General features: G+C 43.0%; 1 protein-coding gene across 3 annotated transcripts in view; it reads right to left on the reverse strand.

The window, feature by feature from the left end:
• The window catches only part of RAB11FIP4 (RAB11 family interacting protein 4), a 219313-nt gene extending 211738 nt beyond the window's left edge, over positions 1 to 7575 (reverse strand). The window contains exon 1 of one of the 3 annotated variants that reach the window (XM_081317968.1): positions 7343 to 7575. In XM_081317968.1, coding sequence (XP_081174094.1) covers positions 7343 to 7495 — 153 coding nt within the window. In that variant the 5' untranslated portion in view covers positions 7496 to 7575. The remainder of the gene's footprint in view (positions 1 to 7342) is intronic. The other 2 variants (XM_081317969.1, XM_081317971.1) reach the window with 2 other exon arrangements.
• Positions 7576 to 22272: the final 14697 nt, after the last annotated feature.

Genomic DNA, 22272 nt, shown 5'->3' on the forward strand with positions numbered 1-22272 from the left:
CTGGTTCCAGAGGGCAGGCGCCCCCACTGAGAAGGCCCTATCCCTGGGTGTCACCCGCCGGCAATCTCTTACCGGCGGGACCCTGAGCAGACCCTCCCTGTGGGAGCGCACTGGGCGAAGGGCGTTTGATGACGGCAGCAGGTGTTCACACAGCATATCCAGTCAATTCATCTGCCCCTCCTTTATCTTCCCAGAGGCTTCGCTCCTCTGACTTCTGCTTACGCCCTGAACTGCATAAACGTATCCTGTCTATCTGTGTGATTTATATAGCCACCTATTTTTACAACTCTTTTTTTTTTTGCATCTTCCCTTCGGTCTCTCACCCTAAACACACCTATCCAAAAGGTGTGGCTGATGCACCCAGAGAACATTTTGCTCATTCTTATTAAGGAACACCCCCCCCAGTTGATTCTTCACATCACTGTGGAATTCAAACTTGCAAAGGCATCAGAAACAAACAGCCCACAAGTGCTTCAGTTGAACACCTGCCGAGCAGTCTTATTTATTTTATTTATTTTATTTATTTTAATTCCATTTATATCCCTCCCTTCTCCGAAGACTCAGGGCGGCTTACAAGCTTAGCAGTAGTAGCCTTCATTCTATGTATATGCCTGCTTGTTAGGGCTTTCACACACACCCCAAGCGGCATTATTACAAAGTCAGCTTATTGCCCCCAACAATCTGGGTCCTCAGTCTTCTTATGTAAATCAGTTTTTAATTCTACAAAACGTTTAAAAACAGCTCCATCAGAACCGCGTTGGTCCAACAGAATGATATTGTGAAGTTTACTGCTAATTTCTGAACTGAGACTACCCCATAAAGAAGATTCTTCCTGTATAAAAGTAGCTGTTAAAATCTTAGCATCCACACTTGTCAAGGGAATATGCAGAATGCAGAGTAGGAACCTTGCTCAGCTTGTGAGTAATTAGGAGATTTGCTTCATTAAAACTAAAAGGGAGGACTGTATTTGAAGAAGCTTCACTATATATCTCCAATAAAACAGGGGACAGAAAGCCAATATATTTTTTTTGTACTGCTTCAAGTGAAAAACCATCAAGACCGGCCAATTCCCTTTGTTTGATTAAAAAAGTTTAATTCTAGTGACAATTTGTGAAGGAAAGTAATCAAATAACATTAGTGACTTTAACCAATGATAACCAGAATAATCTCATATATTTTAAAAACTTGACCAGATTCTGACAGGCAAGTCCTGAGTAAGGTGGCACTAGGAATTTCTTAATTTTTGAGGTTTGGTTTTGTTCAGAGTTGCTGATCACTTTTTTAGTCTCCGGTAGACAGTTACGAAATGGAAGTAGATATAGATATTCCCCTTCAGAGTGTAATTACGTCTGATGTGTTTTAAAGGAACATATTGGGAACAGGGGGAATTGTATCAGCTCAGCCATCAGCCTGTTGAGAGTATCAAGGAAAAAAAGTTGAACTCTAACAGTCCTTCAGTATGTTCTGACAACGTTACACCTAGGATGTGCATTGGGACTGTTGCTTGTGGTTTCATGTATCTACAGCTAATCTTCTACTTACAACCATTCCTCTATGACCATTCAGAGTTATAACAGTACTGAAAAAAGTGACACTCCTTGCACTTACCACCATTCTAGCATTCCCACATCATTGAAATTTGGGCACTTGGCACCTGGCCTGTATTTACAAATGTTACGGGGTCTTGGGGTTGTGCACATTGACATTTGTGACTTCCCCAGCTGGCTTCTGCAAGCAAAATCAACAAGGAAAGCCAGATTCACTTAACATGATGCTCTTAATAACTGTTGATTTGCTTAACGGCCTGTAGCAAAAAAAATAATCATAAAATTTAACAACCCCCTTGCTTAACAACAGAAATTCTGATCCCTAACTGTGGTTATAAGCTGAAGATTACTCATATGCCTCCTTTATAGCTGTCCATGTTGAATTATTAATAACTGTTTATATTGCCAAGTTTCGGCTGACCTGTAATAAATATATAATAAACTAATAAGATGTTATTGACTCTCAGTGTTGCTTTGCTTCAACATGGTATGAATAGTCTTGTTTTTGTTTTGTTTTTATCAAAAAAAGATTTCTTAAATAAAACAAGTTATTGTGGATCATTCTGATTAAATAAGTGATTTATGCATAAATGATAAAAAATTCTTATCTCGGTCTGAATAAAATGCAGATTGTTCTACCTTCCAATCTAACACTTGTTCGTTTCATTTTGTTCTATGGATTTTTTCCCCCCTGAAAATGGTAAAAGAGACAGAGAGATTTCTGAACTAACTCTTCCAAATTTCCATTCTATTGGAAGCATTTTGTAAACAGGGCTTAAAAAGACAATAAGCAACAAATAGAACAGCATGTTCGTAAAACGAAAATAATAATACTGTAATGATAAGAACTTTACTTGTTAAAACTGTAATTCCCCATTTTTGTATTTATATAACACCTGATAAGCGTGATCCTCAGAACCAGACTGCACAAGAACCAATATCATATTGCAAAAATATTAAAAGCCACTGTTACGATGAAGCAAGCAAGGTAAAATCAGAACTCTTAAAACATTCTCAAGTTGACATCACAGTATAGGAGATGTTATGACCTCTTTGGGGGAACTAATGACAATGTCTTTGTTATTTTTAAAAGGATGGTCAAAGCAGTCTCACTCTATCTAATAATTCAGTTCAACTCCTCGGATATAAACTATGATCCACAATCAGATTTGCTTCGCCATCTGATAACTGTAACTGAACGCTTCATTCTTCAAAGTACTAGCTACAGAAGTAATCCCTCTAGTGATGAGTTTGGTGTTATGACTCAGGTCTATTTTTCTTCGTAGTATTATTCATTTCATCTTCTTATGAAGCAATGGGTTTTAATGAAGCTGCTACTCCCAGATCAGATCTTTCAACTAAGCCCATCTTACATCCTCTGGACACGCACATCAAGAGACGTCTTCGGTTAAACCAATACTGAAATGGCACAGAAGCACTTCCTTCTGAATCTGTTCTATTCTCTAAGGCTGATTTCTAGGAAGTGAACAGAATTCTAATGACAGTGAGCAAATAGCGATAATGTCAATGAGACCTTTATCCACAGATATAGATATATTACAGAAAAACACCTAACAAAATGAGCGAAAGGCTGCTGAGATTAGGCAAGAGAAAAAGTAGGTGAGGAGGGGATCTTTCTTTCCTTTTCTTTCTTTCTTTCTCTTTTCTTTCTTTCTTTCTTTCCTTCCTTCCTTCTTTTCCTTCCTTCCCTTTCTTCCTTCCCTTTCCCTTTCTCCTTCCCTCTCCTTCCCTTTCCCATAATCTGCAAAACTGCTTCCCGATTCTTATTTATCAAAAGCAGCCATTTTTGTTGTTGTTTTTTTTTGAGAATTTTGATTCAGGCGTTCTTCACAAGATTTTATGCCAGCGTTTAAGAAAAGATTCTCCTTCTATTATTATTAGGATACAATTGCCTGCCTCCTTGTTTTGCAACATAGTTTTGTCTGAGAGCTCTTTTGTTTCTACAGAAGAAGCCTGGGCTGTAAACATCAGAAGCCCCAAGGTGCATAAGCTCTTGATGGTATAGAGGGCAGAAAAAAAAGAACAAAAATGTTATTGGTTATCAGAAAAGACAATGCTCCGGAAGCAGGTGTCCTTTGAAAACTTGGGTTAAGAATAGGACTATCAAACCTGCACTGCAAACTTCAGGTAATAGCTAGATAGTTGCAAGCAATGAGTGGTTTCCTATATCTTTTTGCATCACCTAATGGTCACCCAGATTTTTGCTGCTCTGCTTTGACACCCTAGGAAATATCTAACATACAATGAGACTCCAGCAGAATGCCAGTTCTCATTACTTTTTACCTTCCCAAAGCCATGTTAAAATATAATCCTCTTGTAGATATGCTCCTAAATCATCCAGAGTCTTCGGGTTGAAAAAGTTGACATTTAATATCACTAGGACTCTATAGTAGGAGAAATTTGTGTGGAAATCAGATCAACACAGAGCCTTGGTGGAGCAGTGGGCTAATACCTCCTTAAGTAACACCAGCTGCCTGCAATTAGTGCAGGTTCGCATCCCACCAGGCTCAAGGTTGACTCAGCCTTCCATCCTTCCGAGGTAGGTAAAATGAGGACCCAGATTGTTGGGGGCAATTAAGCTGACTTTGTAATAATGCTGCTTGGGGGTGTGTGTGAAAGCCCTAATAAGCAGGCATATACATAGAATGAAGGCTACTGCTAAGCTTGTAAGCCGCCCTGAGTCTTCGGAGAAGGGTGGGATATAAATGGAATTAAAATAAAAATAAAAAAAACACAGATAAAGGCTTCTAAAAATAAAAACAATAAAAAAACCCTAAAGGAATTTGCCAATAGTACCTCCACTCAGCATCTCTGAGAATGAATGAAATACCAACTCACTGCAGGAGAAGAAATGTCTCTAACTTTGAAAAGAGAGAAGGACAGGAGGAAATCTGGATTTGACAAGGATAGCTTGGAAGATTCAAGACTGGATCATACAGAGGTTTGGTCTAGTGGTTAAGGTACCAGGCTAGAAAGTGGGGAGACTTGTGAGTTCTAGCTATGAAAGTCAGCTAGGTGACTTTGAGCCAGTCACTCTCTCTCTCCACCCAGCCAACCTGACAGGACTGTTGTTGTGAGGAAAATAGGATATGTTGGGATATGTTCACCACCTCAGGTTATTTGTAAAAATAATAAAGGTGGGATACAAATGAACAAATATACAAATAAATAACTCTTGAAAAAAAGTCTTTGAAAAGAAGTCAGTAGGGATTTTTCAGATTAATTCTATTTCAAATTTTATTAGATGACTTACTGGATTGCAGGAATGCTACGGGCATAATATATCTTAATTCCAGCAAAGTGTCTGATAAAATGCTATTGCATTGTGATGACATTTGTTGTTGTTGTTAGTTGCGAAGTTGTGTCCGACTCAAAGTGACCCCATGGACAACATTCCTCCAGGCCTTCCTGTCCTCTACCATCTTCTGGAGTCCATTTAGGCTCACGCCTACTGCTTCAGTGACTCCATCCAGCCACCTCATTCTCTGTCGTCCTGTTCTTCTCTTGCCCTCAATCTTTCCCAGCATTAGGCTCTCCTCCAGTGAATCTTTCCTTCTCATAAGGTGGCCAAAGTATTTGAGTGATGACATTACGATTAGTTAAATCTGAGCTGGATGGAATATGTATTAGGTTAGGGGTCCCCAACCCCCTGGACCGTATACTGGCACTGATCTGCAGCATGCCAGAAACTGGGCCACGCAAACAAGCAAAGCCCCATCCACTAGATGCAGGCAGCATGCAAAACCATGCCCTTCCAATCCATGGAAAAAGTTTTTCCACGGAACCAGTCCCTGGCCACTATATTTGGTGATCTTGAAAACAATACTTAAAAGCAGGGCTTTTTTTGTCATAGAACGCCCAGAACAGAGTTCCGGCACCTTTTTTGGATGGAACCTTGTAGGGTAGGCAAGGCAGGTTGTATGACATGTGTGAGTTCCGGCACCATTTTTTCTTACAAAAAAAGCACTGCTTAAAAAGAGTGTTAATCAATTATTCTTCATCAAGTAGAGTACCATGAAGTTTGAGTCGGAGCCTAGCACTCTTTAACCTTTTTATTAATTGATTTGAAGATGTGAAGAGAATTAGCTAATTTGCAAATAGCACAGAAATGGGCGGAAGATAAAATTCTGTCAAAGGCCAAAACGATATTTAAAACGATGCTGGTGGATTCGAGAAACTGACTGAAAATAAAAGATAGAACCCTAACAGAGAGAAATGCAAAGTTGTCTCCTTAAGGAGGAGTCAAATGCACAGGGATAGGATGGGAGGTAATAATTTGACAATTCTGCATGTGAAAATGATCTTGGAAATTAACTGATCACAAGCTGAATATGAGTCAGCACCATGACGTGGCTGCTAAAACAACACACAAATGCAAACTTAGGCTGAACCAGTCCAGATAATAAAATAATAATTTCGTACTATTCTGCACTGGTCAACTCCACTTCAAGTACTATGTCCACCTACAAGAACCATAATTTAAGAAAAGATATGAGAATAGGTACAGAAAAGGGCAATAAGGACGAAGCAGAGGCTTGAGGAAGCAGTAAGGTTAGTCTTCAGAAAAGAAAAAGAAAAAAAAAGAATTGGGTAAGGGGGTATGACAGGATTTTGCTAATGGCTGAAGGGATGACATAAATCTGATCTTTATCATCCCAGGGTGCAGGACCCAGAAAATAAGTGTCTTGTTACAGGGAAACAGTTTCTGGCTGAATGCTGAGAAAAACAGAGTAGCAACAGCAGTTTAACCGTGAACAAATAAATACCCAAGATGTGAGCTTCTTTCTCTGGATGAGTTTCAAGCAGAGCCTTACTCAGATTTAAATTTGATTCTTGCACTGAGCATGGAGCTGATGACCTAAATAGTCTCCATGATTCTCTGATATTTAGAAATCTAGGACTGGGGTGTCAGGGAGGCTGTAATTGTTTGGGGGGTGGGGTTCCTGAAACTACAGCCAGTCTATCCCACAGAGCTGTATGCAAGTCTTCCAACCCCCAGCACTGGGACACACAGGGCTTTTTTTCTCATAGAACGCTCAGAACGGAGTTCCGGCACCTTTTTTGGATGGAACCTTGTAGGGTAGGCAAGGCGGGTTGTATGACATGTGTGAGTTCCGGCACCTTTTTCTTTTACAAAAAAGCACTGGGGACACATCATCTTCTTGCAGCGTTTTGGGCTTCAGGCACAGGGACCAGCAGGGTAGGAAACTTGTCACTAGTTATGGTATTTTCTCCTGTAGATTTCTGCTTCAGGAACGTCCATTGCACGGGGTAGACGGCTGCAGCGATTAAATATTTGTGAGGGATCTGTGCGGCTATCCAAGGGTGACTATTCCACTCCCCCAAGCAATAGGGCGCTTCTAGTCTAATCTAAAGGGGAATTGGTGAAAGTTACAAGTCCACATCCCTCCCCTCCAAAATGGGACAGACACAACCTTAAGGGAGGGAAAGCTCTCTGCACATGCTCAGAAATCTGCGCCGGTTTCACATAACTCAGGGCTAAGGCCCCGATTTGGAACAACGACGTCTTAACAAGCTTCAGACCTGTCGAATGCAAGGCTGGGGCTGAGGGGATAGCGAGGGAGAGGAAGGGGACCTCTTACAAAATGGGCCTCCTGGGAATGGTGGTCCAAATCTTCCGAAGAAGAGCAGATGGCAGAAATCCGGCTTCCTCAGCCGGCGGTCAGGAAGGGCCCCGGGCCTTTTTTTTCGGCGGGTCCCCCTTCTCTGCCCCAGCTGGCGATCGTCTCCCACCCAAGCCACTCTTTCCTTACCTCATCCCCCTGGCCGAACTGCAGCCCGAGGGCGACGAAGTGTTCCACCCGGATGAAGCCGTCAGCGTCTTCGTCACACACATCAAAGACCTCCTTGAGTTTCCGCAGTAACTGCAGGAGACGCGGGGGCTCCTCGGGGCCGCCGGGCTCCATCGCGCCCTTGGGGGGCTTAGCTGGGAGCCGCGGGCGAGAGACGCTGACGACCCACCGTAGCGGCCATGATCGCGGGCGGGCAGACGACCCGGTGGGTCCTACTCGCCGCTCTCGCCGATGCCTTCAGCCAGAACAGGCAGCGGATGACATCAGCAAAGGGAGGAGAAAGACGCGGAGGATGGGTTGGGGGAGGCGGCGGCGGTGCGGGAGAAGGGAACAATGAGGGAGGCAGGGAGAGAGGAGGCGAAGGGGTCAGGCGATCGTGGGGAGCGGCGGAAGGATGCACATCAAAGGGAGGATGGCCTCAGGATTCGGAAAGAGAACGGCCGGGCAGCGGGGAAACCAATAGCACACAAAGCTTCCCAGCTCAGGGACTCTCTGCTGACTCTCTCTGTATCCTCAGGACCCACACCTGAATGAAGCCAGAAAACAGACATTGCATGGCTGACGCTCCAGATTACAGCTTTAAACCTGCGGCACATAAGGAAATGGGAGAAGGGCAGGCACGTTTAAGGTCACATGCCAGACACATTTCTTGTATATATTTATTTGGATTTTTATCCCGACTTTTTTGTTTCCATAGACAAGGCAAAGGAGCAAACATCCCAATGCTCCTTCCTCCTCATTTCCCCACCCACAACAACCACCCCAGGAGGTGAGCTGGGCTAAGAGAGAGTAACCGGCCCAAACTCTGGCAGCAAGCTTTCATGACTAAGGCGGGACTAGAACTCCCAGTCTCCTGGTTTCTAGGCCAGCACTTTAATCACTATACCAAACTGGCTTTTTTAAAAACACCTGTTTAAAAAACACCCTTTCAAACAAGAGTAGGGACTCAAATGTCATTGGATTATGACTCCCATTCTCCATCATTGTGGTCAGTACTCAGGGATGAGGGAACTGTAGTTAAACCATAACCAGAAAACCACCAGTTTGCCACTTCCGTTCTACGGATCACTCACTGTCACATAACTAGAGTGTTAGGTGCAGAATAGGTTCCCCATCCCTCACACACACCCTTTTTGAACTATCAATGTGAAGTGAAGATTTTAATTAATTTTAGTAACTGAGAGCCCGATGTGTTAAATCAAATACATTAATATTCAAAATAGGGACTTTTATGGATAGTACTGAGAAAATCCTCTAGCTATCATCTTAATCTAAAACAATATCATTACAGCTTATTAAAGATAGGTTAATTGACTAGTAATCAGATTACTGAATTAACTAAACTGACTTCAATAAATCTTGGTTCCTGATGTTTCATAGACATGCTGGCCACAGGATGGCAAGAATTTGCCACTGCTGCCTTGTGAGTTGTATTTTTTTATTTCCTTGGCACAGATCTGGAGTTTCTATATTTATTTATTTATTTTAATTTCATTTATATCCCGCCCTTCTCCGAAGACTCAGGGCGGCTTACAAGCTTAGCAGTAGCCTTCATTCTATGTGTATGCCTGCTTATTAGGGCTTCACACACACACCCAAGCGGCATTATTACAAAGTCAGCTTAATTGCCCCCAACAATCTGCTTTTCCATCTAGGTTCTAACTTGATTAAACTATTTTTTCCAAAAATGTCAGCTAGATCCTAAAAGTAGTTGTGATGCATATTGTCCTTAAAACTTCCATGGCTAGAAATTATACAAATTAGTCAAGGTTCAGGGTCTAGCATCTCATTAGATAGAAAAACCTCACAAGGAGTGTTCGCAGATTAACTACCTCAAACTGAGTGGGACCTAATTTACTCCTAGGTAAGTCTTTGGAAAGTTCCTCAATATTCTTTGAAAAAGAGAACCAGTGCTGATAAACTAGCTCTCCAGTTGTGTTCATTTTTATTTTACTATTCAAAGGAAACATTGGGGGAGAAAATCTAGGTATTTGAGGAGTTGGAATAATGCCAGGATTTTGACAACTTGCTAGCAGGAATTACTTGTTAATGGCTTCACGTAGCTCTTACAGCGATTTTCTGTCCCTTGTGATTTTTGTGAGTGATGTTTTGAAGAGCATTTGGGAGATCAGAGAGGACTTTTGAGTGCTCTATTTCTTTCCTGGAAAAATTAATGTTTACCATAAAGTTTGGAATCAGCATAGATTTTTATAGCAAAACTATTCTGCCTGCCTATGATGATACTGAAAATGTCAGAAAATCAAAAAGAAAAGAAAAGAAAAGGAAGCTCAAATCCATTTCTCCCCAAACATGGCTCTCCTCAAACTCCTATCAAAGATCAAGCATTTCTTCTTTAAACTTTTTCCAGTTTCAAGTGATCTTTCTTGTTAATGTAAAAATGTGCAGGAGGAAGATAGCTATTTTGCATATTTTTCTAGGTCTCTTTTGTGCCTTTTTTAAAAAAAAGATTAGGAATATGTTACATAATTAAAAAAAACCTTGTTCAAACACATGTCATAATTCTATTACAAGAGAGATTCCGTGCTTACATAATCAGTAAAGTCAAAATTTGCTGACCTCCTTTACCTCCATAGCATCTTATGCAAAGGTGTTGAACTTGAGCTTGCCCTAGAATTGATACAGGGGTTTTGCCAAGATCTTTGGATACCAAAATTATCAAGTTCTGTCTTTAAATGTGACAAAAAGGAAAACATAATTAAATACAGGAACAGAGACTATCCTATCAGTTACAGTTATTTGTAACTAATTGGACATAAAATGAAGAGAGTTGTAGGTTTTCCTGTCTACTCCTTTGGGGGGCGGGGGAACAACACTTAAAGATTGATTGATGCCCTTGACCCAAAAATAACGCTGTATCCTTGAATTAATGTTCTTGGAACATCACTATTTGAAACAAATGGTTCTCTCTAGATATTTTGCAGGAATTAGGGTTCCGCCTGGATTACCGTTCTTCCTTTCACAGCACTGCCCTATAAAAGTCTTGTTTTGGACATTGTTACTTTAATGACATTCTTAATAATGCTCCCTCCTGCCTCATTAAGCTGGATTCACACACCCCATTATTCAAGGTGTTTGATTTTTGTGAACTAGCTGATTTGTCTTATTTAATAAGCACAGTTCCCAAAAAACCTACGATTTTGAAATCAGCTATGACAGGGCTGTCAAACTCAATTTCATTGAGGGCCGCATCAGCATTGCGGTTGCCCTCAGGGGGCCGGGGTGGGTATGGCCTGGGTGGGCGTGGCCTACTGGGTGGGCATAGCTAGACTGTGTATGGCCTACTGGGTGGGCATGGCCAGCTCTACATCGTTTGCATCAAGGGTGCCTATGGGGGCCTGGGCAGGAGTGGGACAGATCTGAGGGTCTCTGGCAGGAGGAGGGTCTCTGGGCCAGGGCCAAGGCAGTGGGGGCCGTTCCCTCACTGTTTCCAGGATGGCTTCACGGGCCACATGAAACCACTTCGCGGGCCGGATCCAGCCCCCGGGCCTTGTGTTTGACATGTCTGAGCTATGAGGAGTTTTCAATCTCACTTATGGTTAACATATTCTGTGGTTCCAAACAATTGTGTCTTTATTCAAAATACAAAATACGTCTTGGTGTCAGTAGCTTACTATCTTTTGGACTGGTAACAGAAGGTGTTTATATATAAACAGATATAAACTGCTCTATATCTCATTAATAAGTTCATGCAGCCCTCCCCAAGCTGATTTCTTCCAGATGTACTACATTCAGGGCTTTTTTTCTCATAGAACGCTCAGAACGGAGTTCCGGCACCTTTTTTGGATGGAACCTTGTAGGGTAGGCAAGGTGGGTTGTATGACATGTGTGAGTTCCGGCACCTTTTTCTTTTACAAAAAAAGCACTGACTACATTACAACTCACATCCTCTTTAGACAATAAGGCCATGTTAGCTGGGGGTGATGGTGGCTGTAGTCTAAAACATCAGAGGGACACCAGCTAGGATAAATGAGCATTGATGGCACCTAAGACCCTCAACACCTGAAGCAGTAAAAGAGGAAATGAAGAAGGATGGAGCCTAAGAACCTAATATTCATGAAATTAGACTAGAGCCTCAGGTTCACATCCAATACAGAGAGGAGCTTCTAGTTTTTCCTATTTCTCTCTGGCAGTTAAAATTGGTCCTACCTAATCAAGGAGACCAGTGTACATTGGGAGAAATAGCTGGGCCAAATGGAACGTGGCAGTTGCATGTAACTTTTGGGTCTAAGAATTAATTGGGGTGCATTTTCTGCAGCAGTCAGTGATCTGCAGCTGAATGAGATTGTCAGCGACAACCTTCCTCTTCCTGATCTGTCGCTGGATGGAGATGATGAACGGCTGTCAGCTGCTTCTTGAATGTGAGCTCGGGCAAAGGAGATCATGCGGAAAGTGAGGGCGGCACTGTTGAAACTGTTGGAGGCTGCAGAGGAAGATGTTTGGCTTGGATATGAGGTCAGATGGTCTCCAAGGAAGGAGAAAAAAGCTAAGCGGAGACCAGAGAGCAAGGAATGGTTTTCACAAAAGCCTCCAATCACAGAACCACAAAACACAGAAAGCCAATCCTCAGCCTTGTAGATCTCTTGGGAGAAAGCTTCCCCAGTGTTTGCAGCAGGACCACGTACGATGTCACCGTTAGTGGCCAAGCTAGGGAGCCCATTAGGATAGAGAGTAAGGAAGATTACCTTGGTGGAGAGATGGAGGAGTTGTTGCTTAGGCAAAAGGGGCTGAGGCATTTTTAAATTTCAGAGCAACAAGGTAACATTCAGAAGTAGCTCAGACAGATGCCTCCACTGAAGTATACAACCAAGGAAAAAGGTACAGTATAATCAGATTGTGTTATTACAGCCATGCACAACAAAACTCTTTGTAACTTTCCTGTGCAGTTGATTTCCTGTTCTGGTCCCTCCCAGGGCTGCTGATAGCATCTTTAGAAAGGGTTGACTCTATTCGAGCCAATTATAGAAGTTGTGCTTCTTGACTGGACTGCCTTGAAGGATCAAATGGGACCAAATGGGGGCAAATGGCCATCCCTCTCCACTTCTCTCATTCCCTCCCTTACTGACGTTAACCAACAAAAAGTCCTTGCAGGGGCCTTCAGGCTGGCATGATTTTGTTCTTGGTGAACTAGGGGATTGCGCGTTCTAGTTCTTCCTCCAACACACCTCTGCAATGATTCCCCCCTCCCCTCAGTTCAGTCTTGGTAAAATCCCATTTGTCCTCATCTGGACCAGCCAAGCTTTGCGTCAGCTTTTCCCAAGTGTCATCACTTGTGAATTGGGCCAACAGAACATCCCTCACCTTGCTGCGGATCAGTTGTAGGACTGTAATAGTCTATGGAAGTGACTATTGGGAGACAAGGAAGAGTCTGGGAAGCAGTTCAGAAGTTTTCCTCCCTAGTTTTCCAGAAAGTAAAAGGAGAGGAGCGGAGAAATACTTTCGGTCTTGCGTTTTTAATGTACAAAGTTAGTACTCATAGTTTTTGCTATGAATGCAAACTTTGAGAAGGGCTAAATGGGACTGCAATTCTTGTTGATTGATAAAATTGGCTTGGTGCCCAGGACTACTTCCAGGTAGCCTTGATAAGACGCTTATCAAAATGCATGAGGCAGTATCAAGTCTCCATAAAATCTCTTCCTTAAAAGTATTCACCTCATGACATCTATAATCAAGTGACTTCTTTTTTTTCCTCTTAGTGCTGGGGCAATTTTCCTTACCACAGTACAAATTTGAGGTTTCTGATAAAATTGCAAAAAGTCAGAACTGCTGGAGGAAAATGACTATAAGCAACAGCTGCCAGGCGAGATAATTGAAAGGCTCAACATGACATAATGTATTGACTAACCTCAAGATGCCAAATTCTAAAACTTCTCATAAATATTCACATACAGTGAGCCCTGGAAACTCAAAGGAAAATCTTTAAGTGCACAGCCTTTTTTTATTCGAAAGATTAGGGAAATGATAGGATTTATAACGATGCCTTTAGGAAAAAGTAACATGACTTCAGTGAAATAACGATACTTCAGCTAAAAAAGCTACAGGGAGATCTGTATGTCAACAAGGAAATAGTGCTGTTTTATTATTATTTTTCCTTAAAGTTATGAACTCTTTAGCCCGCAAATCTCTTCATAAAATGAGTAGGGGGGGGTAGGTAATCTTTAGTGTCAGCACATTTCTCTACAGAGTTTCCAGAGAAGAAATGTAACTCAAATAACCCCTGTTGAGAACAACATTAAAAGTGTCCCAATGGGAGACACTGGCTGAGTTTGCAGCTTGTAATAAGTTGCAATGCAGCTGCTCAATTTTGGTCGAGTGTTCCATGAATCAAGATACTGTAATTTGTAAATCTTAGTTCTTGGCTTGGCACAATGCAGGAATACAACCAAATACGGCTTATTAAAAAAAACACCAATGGAAAACAGGGCTTGGTGCAATGTATTTACCAAAAGGATTTGAATCATAGCCAAATAGAGTTCCTCTCTATTTTAAAATGTTTTGCTTTGTTCAGAAAACATGATCGCTTGTGGATATTTGGTTCTTGCTGCCTTTTCCGACAGGCTTCCTTCGAGTTACCTTGCAGCTCCAGTTGTGGGAGTTGCATTTCCAAGGCAACTGAAGGATGCCAATTGGAAAGACAAGACAAAGCCTAGAGAGGGCCTCTGAGTTTCATCTCCTTCTTTCTGTCTGGCTGAAAATATGTTAACAATTACTAACAGGTTGTAAGCACTGAACCTGGTTTATTTTGCGAGGGTCTTTTTTTGGGGGGGACATAAATAGCGTTGACTTAAAATAGGAACAGATCATTCATCTGGGCCATAAAGATATCAGTTGCAGGTTGCATGGGAACCAGCAGTTTCCAAATGGCCTCTAAAATCCAGGGTGTGTCTCCATTTGAACTCCAAACATGGCATCAACATGGCCTAGCATCATTTGTTGTACCGTATTTTCCGGCGTATAAGACGACTGGGCGTATAAGACGACCCCCCAACTTTTGAGATGATTTTCAAGATTTTTCGTCTTATACGCCGAAAAATCAGCGAGCCCGGGAAGGCACGCCCTCCCCTCTCACTGTGGAGGAAGCAGGGCAGGCTGGCGTCTGGTGGGAGCCGGCAGGGCAGTCCTACGCACGCGCATGCTCCCCAGCTGTTAAGGAGCACTCCTTAGCAGCCGGGGAGCGCGTGCGTGTGCAGGACTACCCTGCCAGCTCCCGCCCGATGCTCTTCCCTCTTGAGGCAGCATTGCTCCCCGGCTCCTAAGGAGTCCTCAGGGATGCTGCCTCAAGAGGGAAGAGCGTCGGGCGGGAGCCGGCAGGGCAGTCCTGCGCATGCACGCACTCCCCAGCTGCTAAGGAGTGCTCCTTAACAGCTGGGGAGCGCGCGCGTGCGCAGGACTGCCCTGCCGGCTCCCGCCAGACGCCAGCCTGCCCTGCTTCCTCCACAGTGAGAGGGGAGGGCTTTTCTGGCGTATAAGACGACTGGGCGTATAAGACGACCCCCCAACTTTTGAGATGATTTTCATGGGTTAAAAAGTCGTCTTATATGCCGGAAAATACGGTACCCTTATGACAATACCTTCATCTTATCTACAGCCCAGGCGAGAGAAGACATTAAGTTGTTCTTAGATGTTCCTGTATTAAAACAGTGTTTTCCAGCACCATGTGACACTTTTGAGGGGAAAAAGAAAAAAGAAAAAGGAGGAGCTGTGTTGGGGGCATACAGAAGCCAATCTGTCTTCATTCTTTAAAGTTCCCTGTTTTGTTTCCCTGGGATCCTACTTCTCAGAAAATGACATAGCTGCTTTAAAGAGTTGTAAACAAAACAAGAATGGAACACAAGCTGCCTTCCATTGTTAGTATCACTTCTGCCTATTTTGATCACAGGCTTTAGGGACAAAGAATGTAGATTATTTAAAATATGCTGTAACTCTTGAAATATCACTTCTGACAAGCTGTCATTTTCAACTTGTTAAAGGTCAGGACTAGGGAAAGAGACTTTTTGCAGCTAACCCACTTTCAGCTCAGTTTTGCTTGGTACATTCTCCTGGGGTAATTAATGCCTTTCAGCCAGAGGCTTCCCAACTGACTAATTACAAAGCTGTCATGTCACAATTGCTCAGACTGGAAACACAAAACCGTGAGACTTTGTTGTCGGGATTGCTTTCTCACGTGCAGGATTGCTTTTGCAGGCCATGGGTCCTCTTAACACACTCAACAGGAAAACAAAAATACAGTTCTTCGTGTGAGCCTAATTACAGAACCTACCAAATCTCTGGACCCAAGTACTTTCATAAGGACTGCTGAGTTAGGGAATGAAACTGGGTATGGAAGCTTGGGTGGCAAGAATTCATATTTTTGGGGTTAGAACTGCAGTGGGCAGCACAGAGAGGCCATGTCACATAATGGAAGTCAGCTTTTTTTCCTTCCAGTTCTGACTTCCTTTTTTAACTTTAAAGGCCTGTCTTGGGTTGTACGCCATTTTTTTCAATGAGTTTTCTCTTTAGACAATTGGTTGTTTCCTCCAAGCAATTTGGATGATTGAAGGACACAGAGAGAGTAGGGGTTAAGTCAAACTTGGCTCTTAGTATCTATATGGACACAAGCACCTTTATACAGTATGTCCCTTCCTCAAATCAAGCAACTAGTTCCTAGATGCTGTTGTAATTCATTCCCAGAATTTGCCTTTCCCAAGTGTGACATCTCAAGATTGCGTTCTACCAGCTCCTATGGGATTTTGACATTTTCCACCTCTGCCTACAGATCTTGTAAGCCTTCCTTTCGTTGTAGACGATTGTAGGTCATCTGAGATGCAGCCATTGGCAGTAATAGACTACACCGCTCTGTAGCCAGAGAAGTAGGCTGGGAAGATTGAAAAGATAGGGCAACTATTCACTACAAAGGACCAATCTTGCTTCTCTAGGACCTTCAAGTGTAGATTGGTATTCAGAAACCAGAAAAAAGAGACTTTACACAATGGAGATGAACATTATTCCTTGTTAATATCCAAGCATTATATAGCTCTAAAATAAAAAGTCAAAAGTTTCAATGTCACACAGTGATCTTTAGAAGTTTAGAAGCTGAACAAGCCAGGGAGAAAATTGTGTGTGGGGTGGGGAGGAGGGGAGATGGCAACTAAAGAGCAGAGCAGTACATAATCAGAGCTATTAAAATTGAAGGTCAAGGAATATCTGGGCTCACACATTGTGTACTAAGGTTGGTTTATTGGTTTGGCTTGGCATGGTGTGAAGTCAACCTACACAGGTTGAACGGAACGGTTTACAGCAGGGGTGTCAAACTCGCAACATCACATGACGTGCCACGACTTTTTTCCCCCCATTGCCAGCAATGGGGTGGGTGCGGTTTTGGCATGATGCATCCAGCCCAAGGGCTGGCAGTTTGACACCCCTGGTTTATAGCTTTATGGTTTTTTTTAAAAAAAATAATAATTAGAAAGCAGCATTCATATCATTAGCTATGGGCCTCAAGCTAAAAAGCGACACCGCCTGCCGTGAACTGACAGCGGTTCTTTCCCCTTGCGGTGTGTGCAAGCAATACAGAGAGAACAGCTGAGCTTCCCTATTTGCAGGATAATTAAGCAGACTAGGAACTGGCCAAGTCTCAGGAATAGGACATCAGGTCCCTCGACTGAAAGCCATCAACTCAGTAGAAGGGACAAAGGCAGCTGGGATTGATTTGCACGCTTGCCTTTCTTCCGTTGTGATTATCTCATCAAGAGAGCTGTGGAATCCCACTGTTTGAAGACCAGCCTTGTGCCTTCAGAGCCTCTATAAGGGGTGGTGTTTTGCACATGTTTCACGTTCCTCCCTCTGGCACAATAGCTGAAAGAACCTGGGGCAATATTGCAGCAGGGACATCATAAGAGTAACTCTAAAACAGGGGTAGGCAACCTTGACTCGAGGACTTCAATGGGGTGGGCGCGGTTGGAGGAGCATTTGGTGGAGCAGTGGGCTAATGCCTTGGTGGAGCCTTGGGCTAATGCCTTGGTGGAGCAGTGGGCTAATGCCTCCTTAAGTAACACCAGCTGCCTGCAATTAGTGCAGGTTCGCATCCCACCAGGCTCAAGGTTGACTCAGCCTTCCATCCTTCCGAGGTAGGTAAAATGAGGACCCAGATTGTTGGGGGCAATTAAGCTGACTTTGTAATAACGCCGCATGGGGTGTGTGTGAAAGCCCTAATAAGCAGGCATATACATAGAATGAAGGCTACTGCTAAGCTTGTAAGCCGCCCTGAGTCTTCGGAGAAGGGAGGGATATAAATGGAATTTTTTAAAAAAACTCCCAGAATTCCTGAGCCAGCATGGCTGGCTCAGGAATTCTGGGAGTTGAAGTCCACGAGTCATAAAAGAGCCAAGGTTGCCTACCCCTGCTCTAGACAATGTGGAAGGTCTTTTGCTTCAGATATTTCAAAACAAATGCTTGGCCAATCATCTCTAAGCTCTCTATTAAGAGCACTGAGCTCATATCCAGATGCAGCCTCAGAACCTCTCACCTTGCTATGCTATCGCTCTTCGTTCCAACTCCCGATTTCATCCCATTGCAGCAGGCAAGGAAAAGCAGGTTCAGTCCTCCATCACATCACTTAGTGACTGCATTTGTTATTTATATCCCACCTTTATTATTTTTGATAAATAACTGAAGGTGGCAACCATACCTAACACGCCTTCTTCCTATTTCCTTCACAAGCACCTCCCTGTGAGGTTGATGAATGTCCTTAACACATTCCTGCCTCCCCTAAAAAGATTTCTTCATGAAGCAGCCCAGAGCTATCTTAACTCAGTTCAGACTGCAACTTACTGGAACAGCATCCGCTCAGTGTAATCTCAGGTGTCAATGCCTGGCACTACCAAGTCAGGATGGTAAAATGTCTGCCTGAAACTCGGCAGGTCCACCAGTTCATGCAACACACCAAGCTATACAGCAGTGATTTATGAAGTGAATCCATAGTGCATGGCTTAGCACACGGGTGGCTCACCTTGGCGACTTTAAGTTGTGGACTTCAACTCCCAGAATTCCTCAGCCAACATGGCTAGCTGAGGAATTCTAGGAGTTGAAGTCTACAGGTCTTAAAAGTTATCAAGATTGGCCACCTTGGCTAGGTATGTTGTGCAAACTCCAGCCAATTTTATATATTTATATTTACATACACACACACACACACACACACACATATATATATGTCATATGTTAACTCTTGCTAGGCCCCATATATATATATATATATATTTACACACACACACACACGTTTTCTGAGGTTTTCGCGGGTGTTTGTATGTAGATCTTTGGTCATTTGGGTTTTTCCCCACATAGAATTGGAGGTATCAGGGCAACGTATCGACGAAATCTCATCCGTCATCCTCAGGCTGGTGACTTCAGCTTCGTTCTTCTGGGAGAAGTGTGTGGTAGTGGCTGTTTTTTCTTCTTTTTTAAACTGCCAGAGGGGGTGTGTTCTGTGGGTGGAGGCTTGGCTGAGTTCTGATGGGGTGGAGGTGTGCTCTGATTGGGTGGGGGCTTAGCTGTGTTCTGATTGGGTGGGAGTGTGTTTTGAATGGGGGATGTGTTCTGATTGGGTGGGGATGTGTTTTGAGTGGATGGGCTGGTCTCAGCTGCCAGCCTTAGACCTGAACTGGTGCAGGATCGCGTTTATACTGTTGGTGTCTGCACTCTGCTCATGAAGCGCGTCACTGGTCTGTTTGTTGAGGCTGGCCGGCTGTATTTCTTTGAGTTGTCACGCATCCGTTTTCGGGGGAAGTAGTTGTCTCGGTGTCTGTTGTCAAAAGTGGATTGCTGATAGTTCCATATGTTGTAGCCATAGCTCTAGTCATTGCTAACGAAAGCTTGATCTTTTAGCAATAAAAAGTGTTTTAGTTTTTCTTATTCCATCCCAGTGTTCGCTTAGTTTGTTAATATGTATATATTCAATAAATCATGTACATAAGCCAAAGTTGACAATACTGGGCTAGGCAGATCAGTGGTATTCCAGGCACGGCCCTATTTAAAGATCTCTCCCCCCACCAAGCGGCCTAATAGTTCACTGCACTTTCTAAGTGATCATAGCAAAAAACAGCCTCCTTAACATGCAAGCCCAGGAAGGATAAAAAGAACAGAGCGGTGTGCTACATTCACGGGAAAAGAGGTTGAGGCAGCGAAGCTTAAATTTCTGCCACACTCCTCAACTCGGAGGCGGCAGGGGGGGGGGGCAGGGAGAACACTACACAGTCCTTTTTCTACCTCTGCTCCATCACCCAGATACATTTGCAGAGCCGCTGATGAGGTATGACAGAAATCAATCTTTGTTAAGTTTGGCTTTCAGATTCAATATACATAATACACATAAGACAAAGGCAATTTCACTACCATGGAAGGAATTTGTTTCTCTCCGAGACTGGCAATGTGTACACAGAGTATCAGTTTCATTTCCAACAGTTGGCATCTTTAAGGAAGACACGGTGCTTTCCCTGCAAACTTCACGGTTCAAGAGGTACTTCAGCACCAATGTGAGAAGCCTCTGTAGTGGCTTCCCACCCAGAATGAGCAGGTGGGGCAGCCAAAGGAAGATAATTCTGAACTAAGTTTGTATATTTGCTTTTTCTCAGCATTAGAGGCAGACGAGTCCTTTCATCTGTCTACCTCATGGAATTTTATCATTGTTATCCACACATAGGCTTTGGCACTTCCTTACTCAGTGTTTTACTTCATTTTTATCGTTAAGTACGTAAACAATACAAAGGAAACAAAAGCTCTGCAAAGCCCTCTCAGTTGATTACACACCTGAACAGAGAACTTAAACCATGTATCAAAAGAAAGGAATATAACACAAAACAATTGTGTTGGATCTGTGAATAGCAGACTAGCTATCCCAAACTGGTAAGTCACTTAAAAGATTAGGTAATTATGTCCCTCTAAAATCATAGAAAGTATTGTTGTCAAAAAAGATCAAAGAGGATCAGGTTAGAACCAGGGGTAGGCAACCTCAGCTCTTTTATGACTCATGGACTTCAACTCCCAGAATTCCTGAGTCGGCTATGCTGCCTCAGGAATTCTGGAAGTCCATGAGTTATAAAAGAGCCGAGGTTGCATGCCCCTAGGTTAGACCCTTAGTTCTCAATTTACCATCCAGTTATGTTGATCTAGCAGTTTCAGAATCCTAGTAGCTACCATCCCAACCCATCTGAACCACACCAGATGGGTTGGGGCAAACAACCGAATAGTTTGATGTTTGCTTAGACCACAGGTCTGCAACCCACGGCTCCGGAGCCACTTGCGGCTCTTTCAGCCGTTTCTTGCGGCTCCCGGTCCTCTGCCACGTGCAGTCCCCCCCCCAAAAAAGTGGGACTAAAAAAGTTCAACCAATCAATTCAAATATGCAGGGTAGGTGCATATCTCGCCTTGGCTCCACTCTTCAGTCAAACCCTGTTCTGCGCATGCGCGCATGTACGCGCATGCACACATATTTTTTTGCGGCTCCCAGTTTTTTCTTTTGTAAGGGAACCGGTTCCGAGTGGCTGTTTCACTGTTTCAGGTTGCTGACCCCTGGCTTAGACCCAGGTTGGGCAACTCTGGCCCCTTTACAACCATGGACCAACTCCCAGAATTCCTGAGCCAACCATAAATTCTGGCTCACAGGTTGTAAAGAGGCCATAGTTACCCACCCCTGGCTTAGCCAAAACCCATTAGCCTAAAGATCAAGATGAGGAGATTTTGAACCTTTGCTTCAGGTTGCTGCTTTTGTTCCTATTATTTCCTCCTCGTTAGAAGACAAGGAAAACAACTGCTTCTACTTTAGAAGTGCGGCCTTAGCTCTGTATGCAGTCGGGCCTATGCCCATCAAATCCTGAATATACTTTCTAGGAAGCACATCTCACTTAAATGAATGAGACCCGAACTGAACCCATTGTTTTCACAATCAAGCTGCAAAGGCTGGTGGGGAAAAAGGATGTGAGGGCTTTGGGCTTGAGCTCTGGGGCAGCCTCCAGGAGGTATATTGCCTAGGTAGCTAGAAAAGTGCTTCAGCTGGAAAATACTCTGGCTTTTCCCTCCCAGGACAATTTCACCCACCCTTGATCACATGCTTGTCTCTGGGAGGCCAAGAATCAGGAAAATTACCTTTACATGGGTCTGGACAAGAAACTATCTACAAGACATTTCAAACTTGCAATGTCACGTGACGTTGTGCAGTGTATCGGGATGGTTTTGCCATTGTCGGCAATGGGGTGGGTGTGGCTTCCAGATGATGCGTCTGACCCGCGGGCTGGCAGTTTGACACCCCTGATCTACAAGTAAATTACTAACAAAGAATTAAGGGAGACTGAAATGCATTTCTAACTCATTAGTTTTCATCAGTCAGCCATACCCTTCTGAGATTCGAAGTATGGCTGACTGATGAAAACTAATGAGTTAGAAATGCATTTCAGTCTCCCTTAATTCTTTGTTAGTAATTTACACAAATATATGAATTGTCCGGTGTGACTACAGCCTGTTCGATGGCCTTCAAGATAGGCTGAAAACAGGAAATAAAGATTTGCCCCACGTTTGGGGCCTAGCAAGGTAACCTAAATAGTTAACATTTGACACACACACACACACACACACACACACACACACACACACACACACATATATATATATATATATATATATATATATATATATATATATATATATATATATATATATATATATATATATATATATATATATATATATATATATATATATATTATATGTTAAGTATTTGTCAAGGCTTTTTGAATATATATATATATATATATTAAAATCAGTTAAAAGGAAACACTGCTCTTGAGAAAACATTATTTCAAGAATGGGCAACCTCTCTTGTCCTGGGAGCTACCCCTGACTAT

The sequence above is a fragment of the Vipera berus genome (assembly GCF_964194415.1).
Source record: "Vipera berus genome assembly, chromosome: 2".
In the NCBI taxonomy this organism is placed as follows: domain Eukaryota; kingdom Metazoa; phylum Chordata; class Lepidosauria; order Squamata; family Viperidae; genus Vipera; species Vipera berus.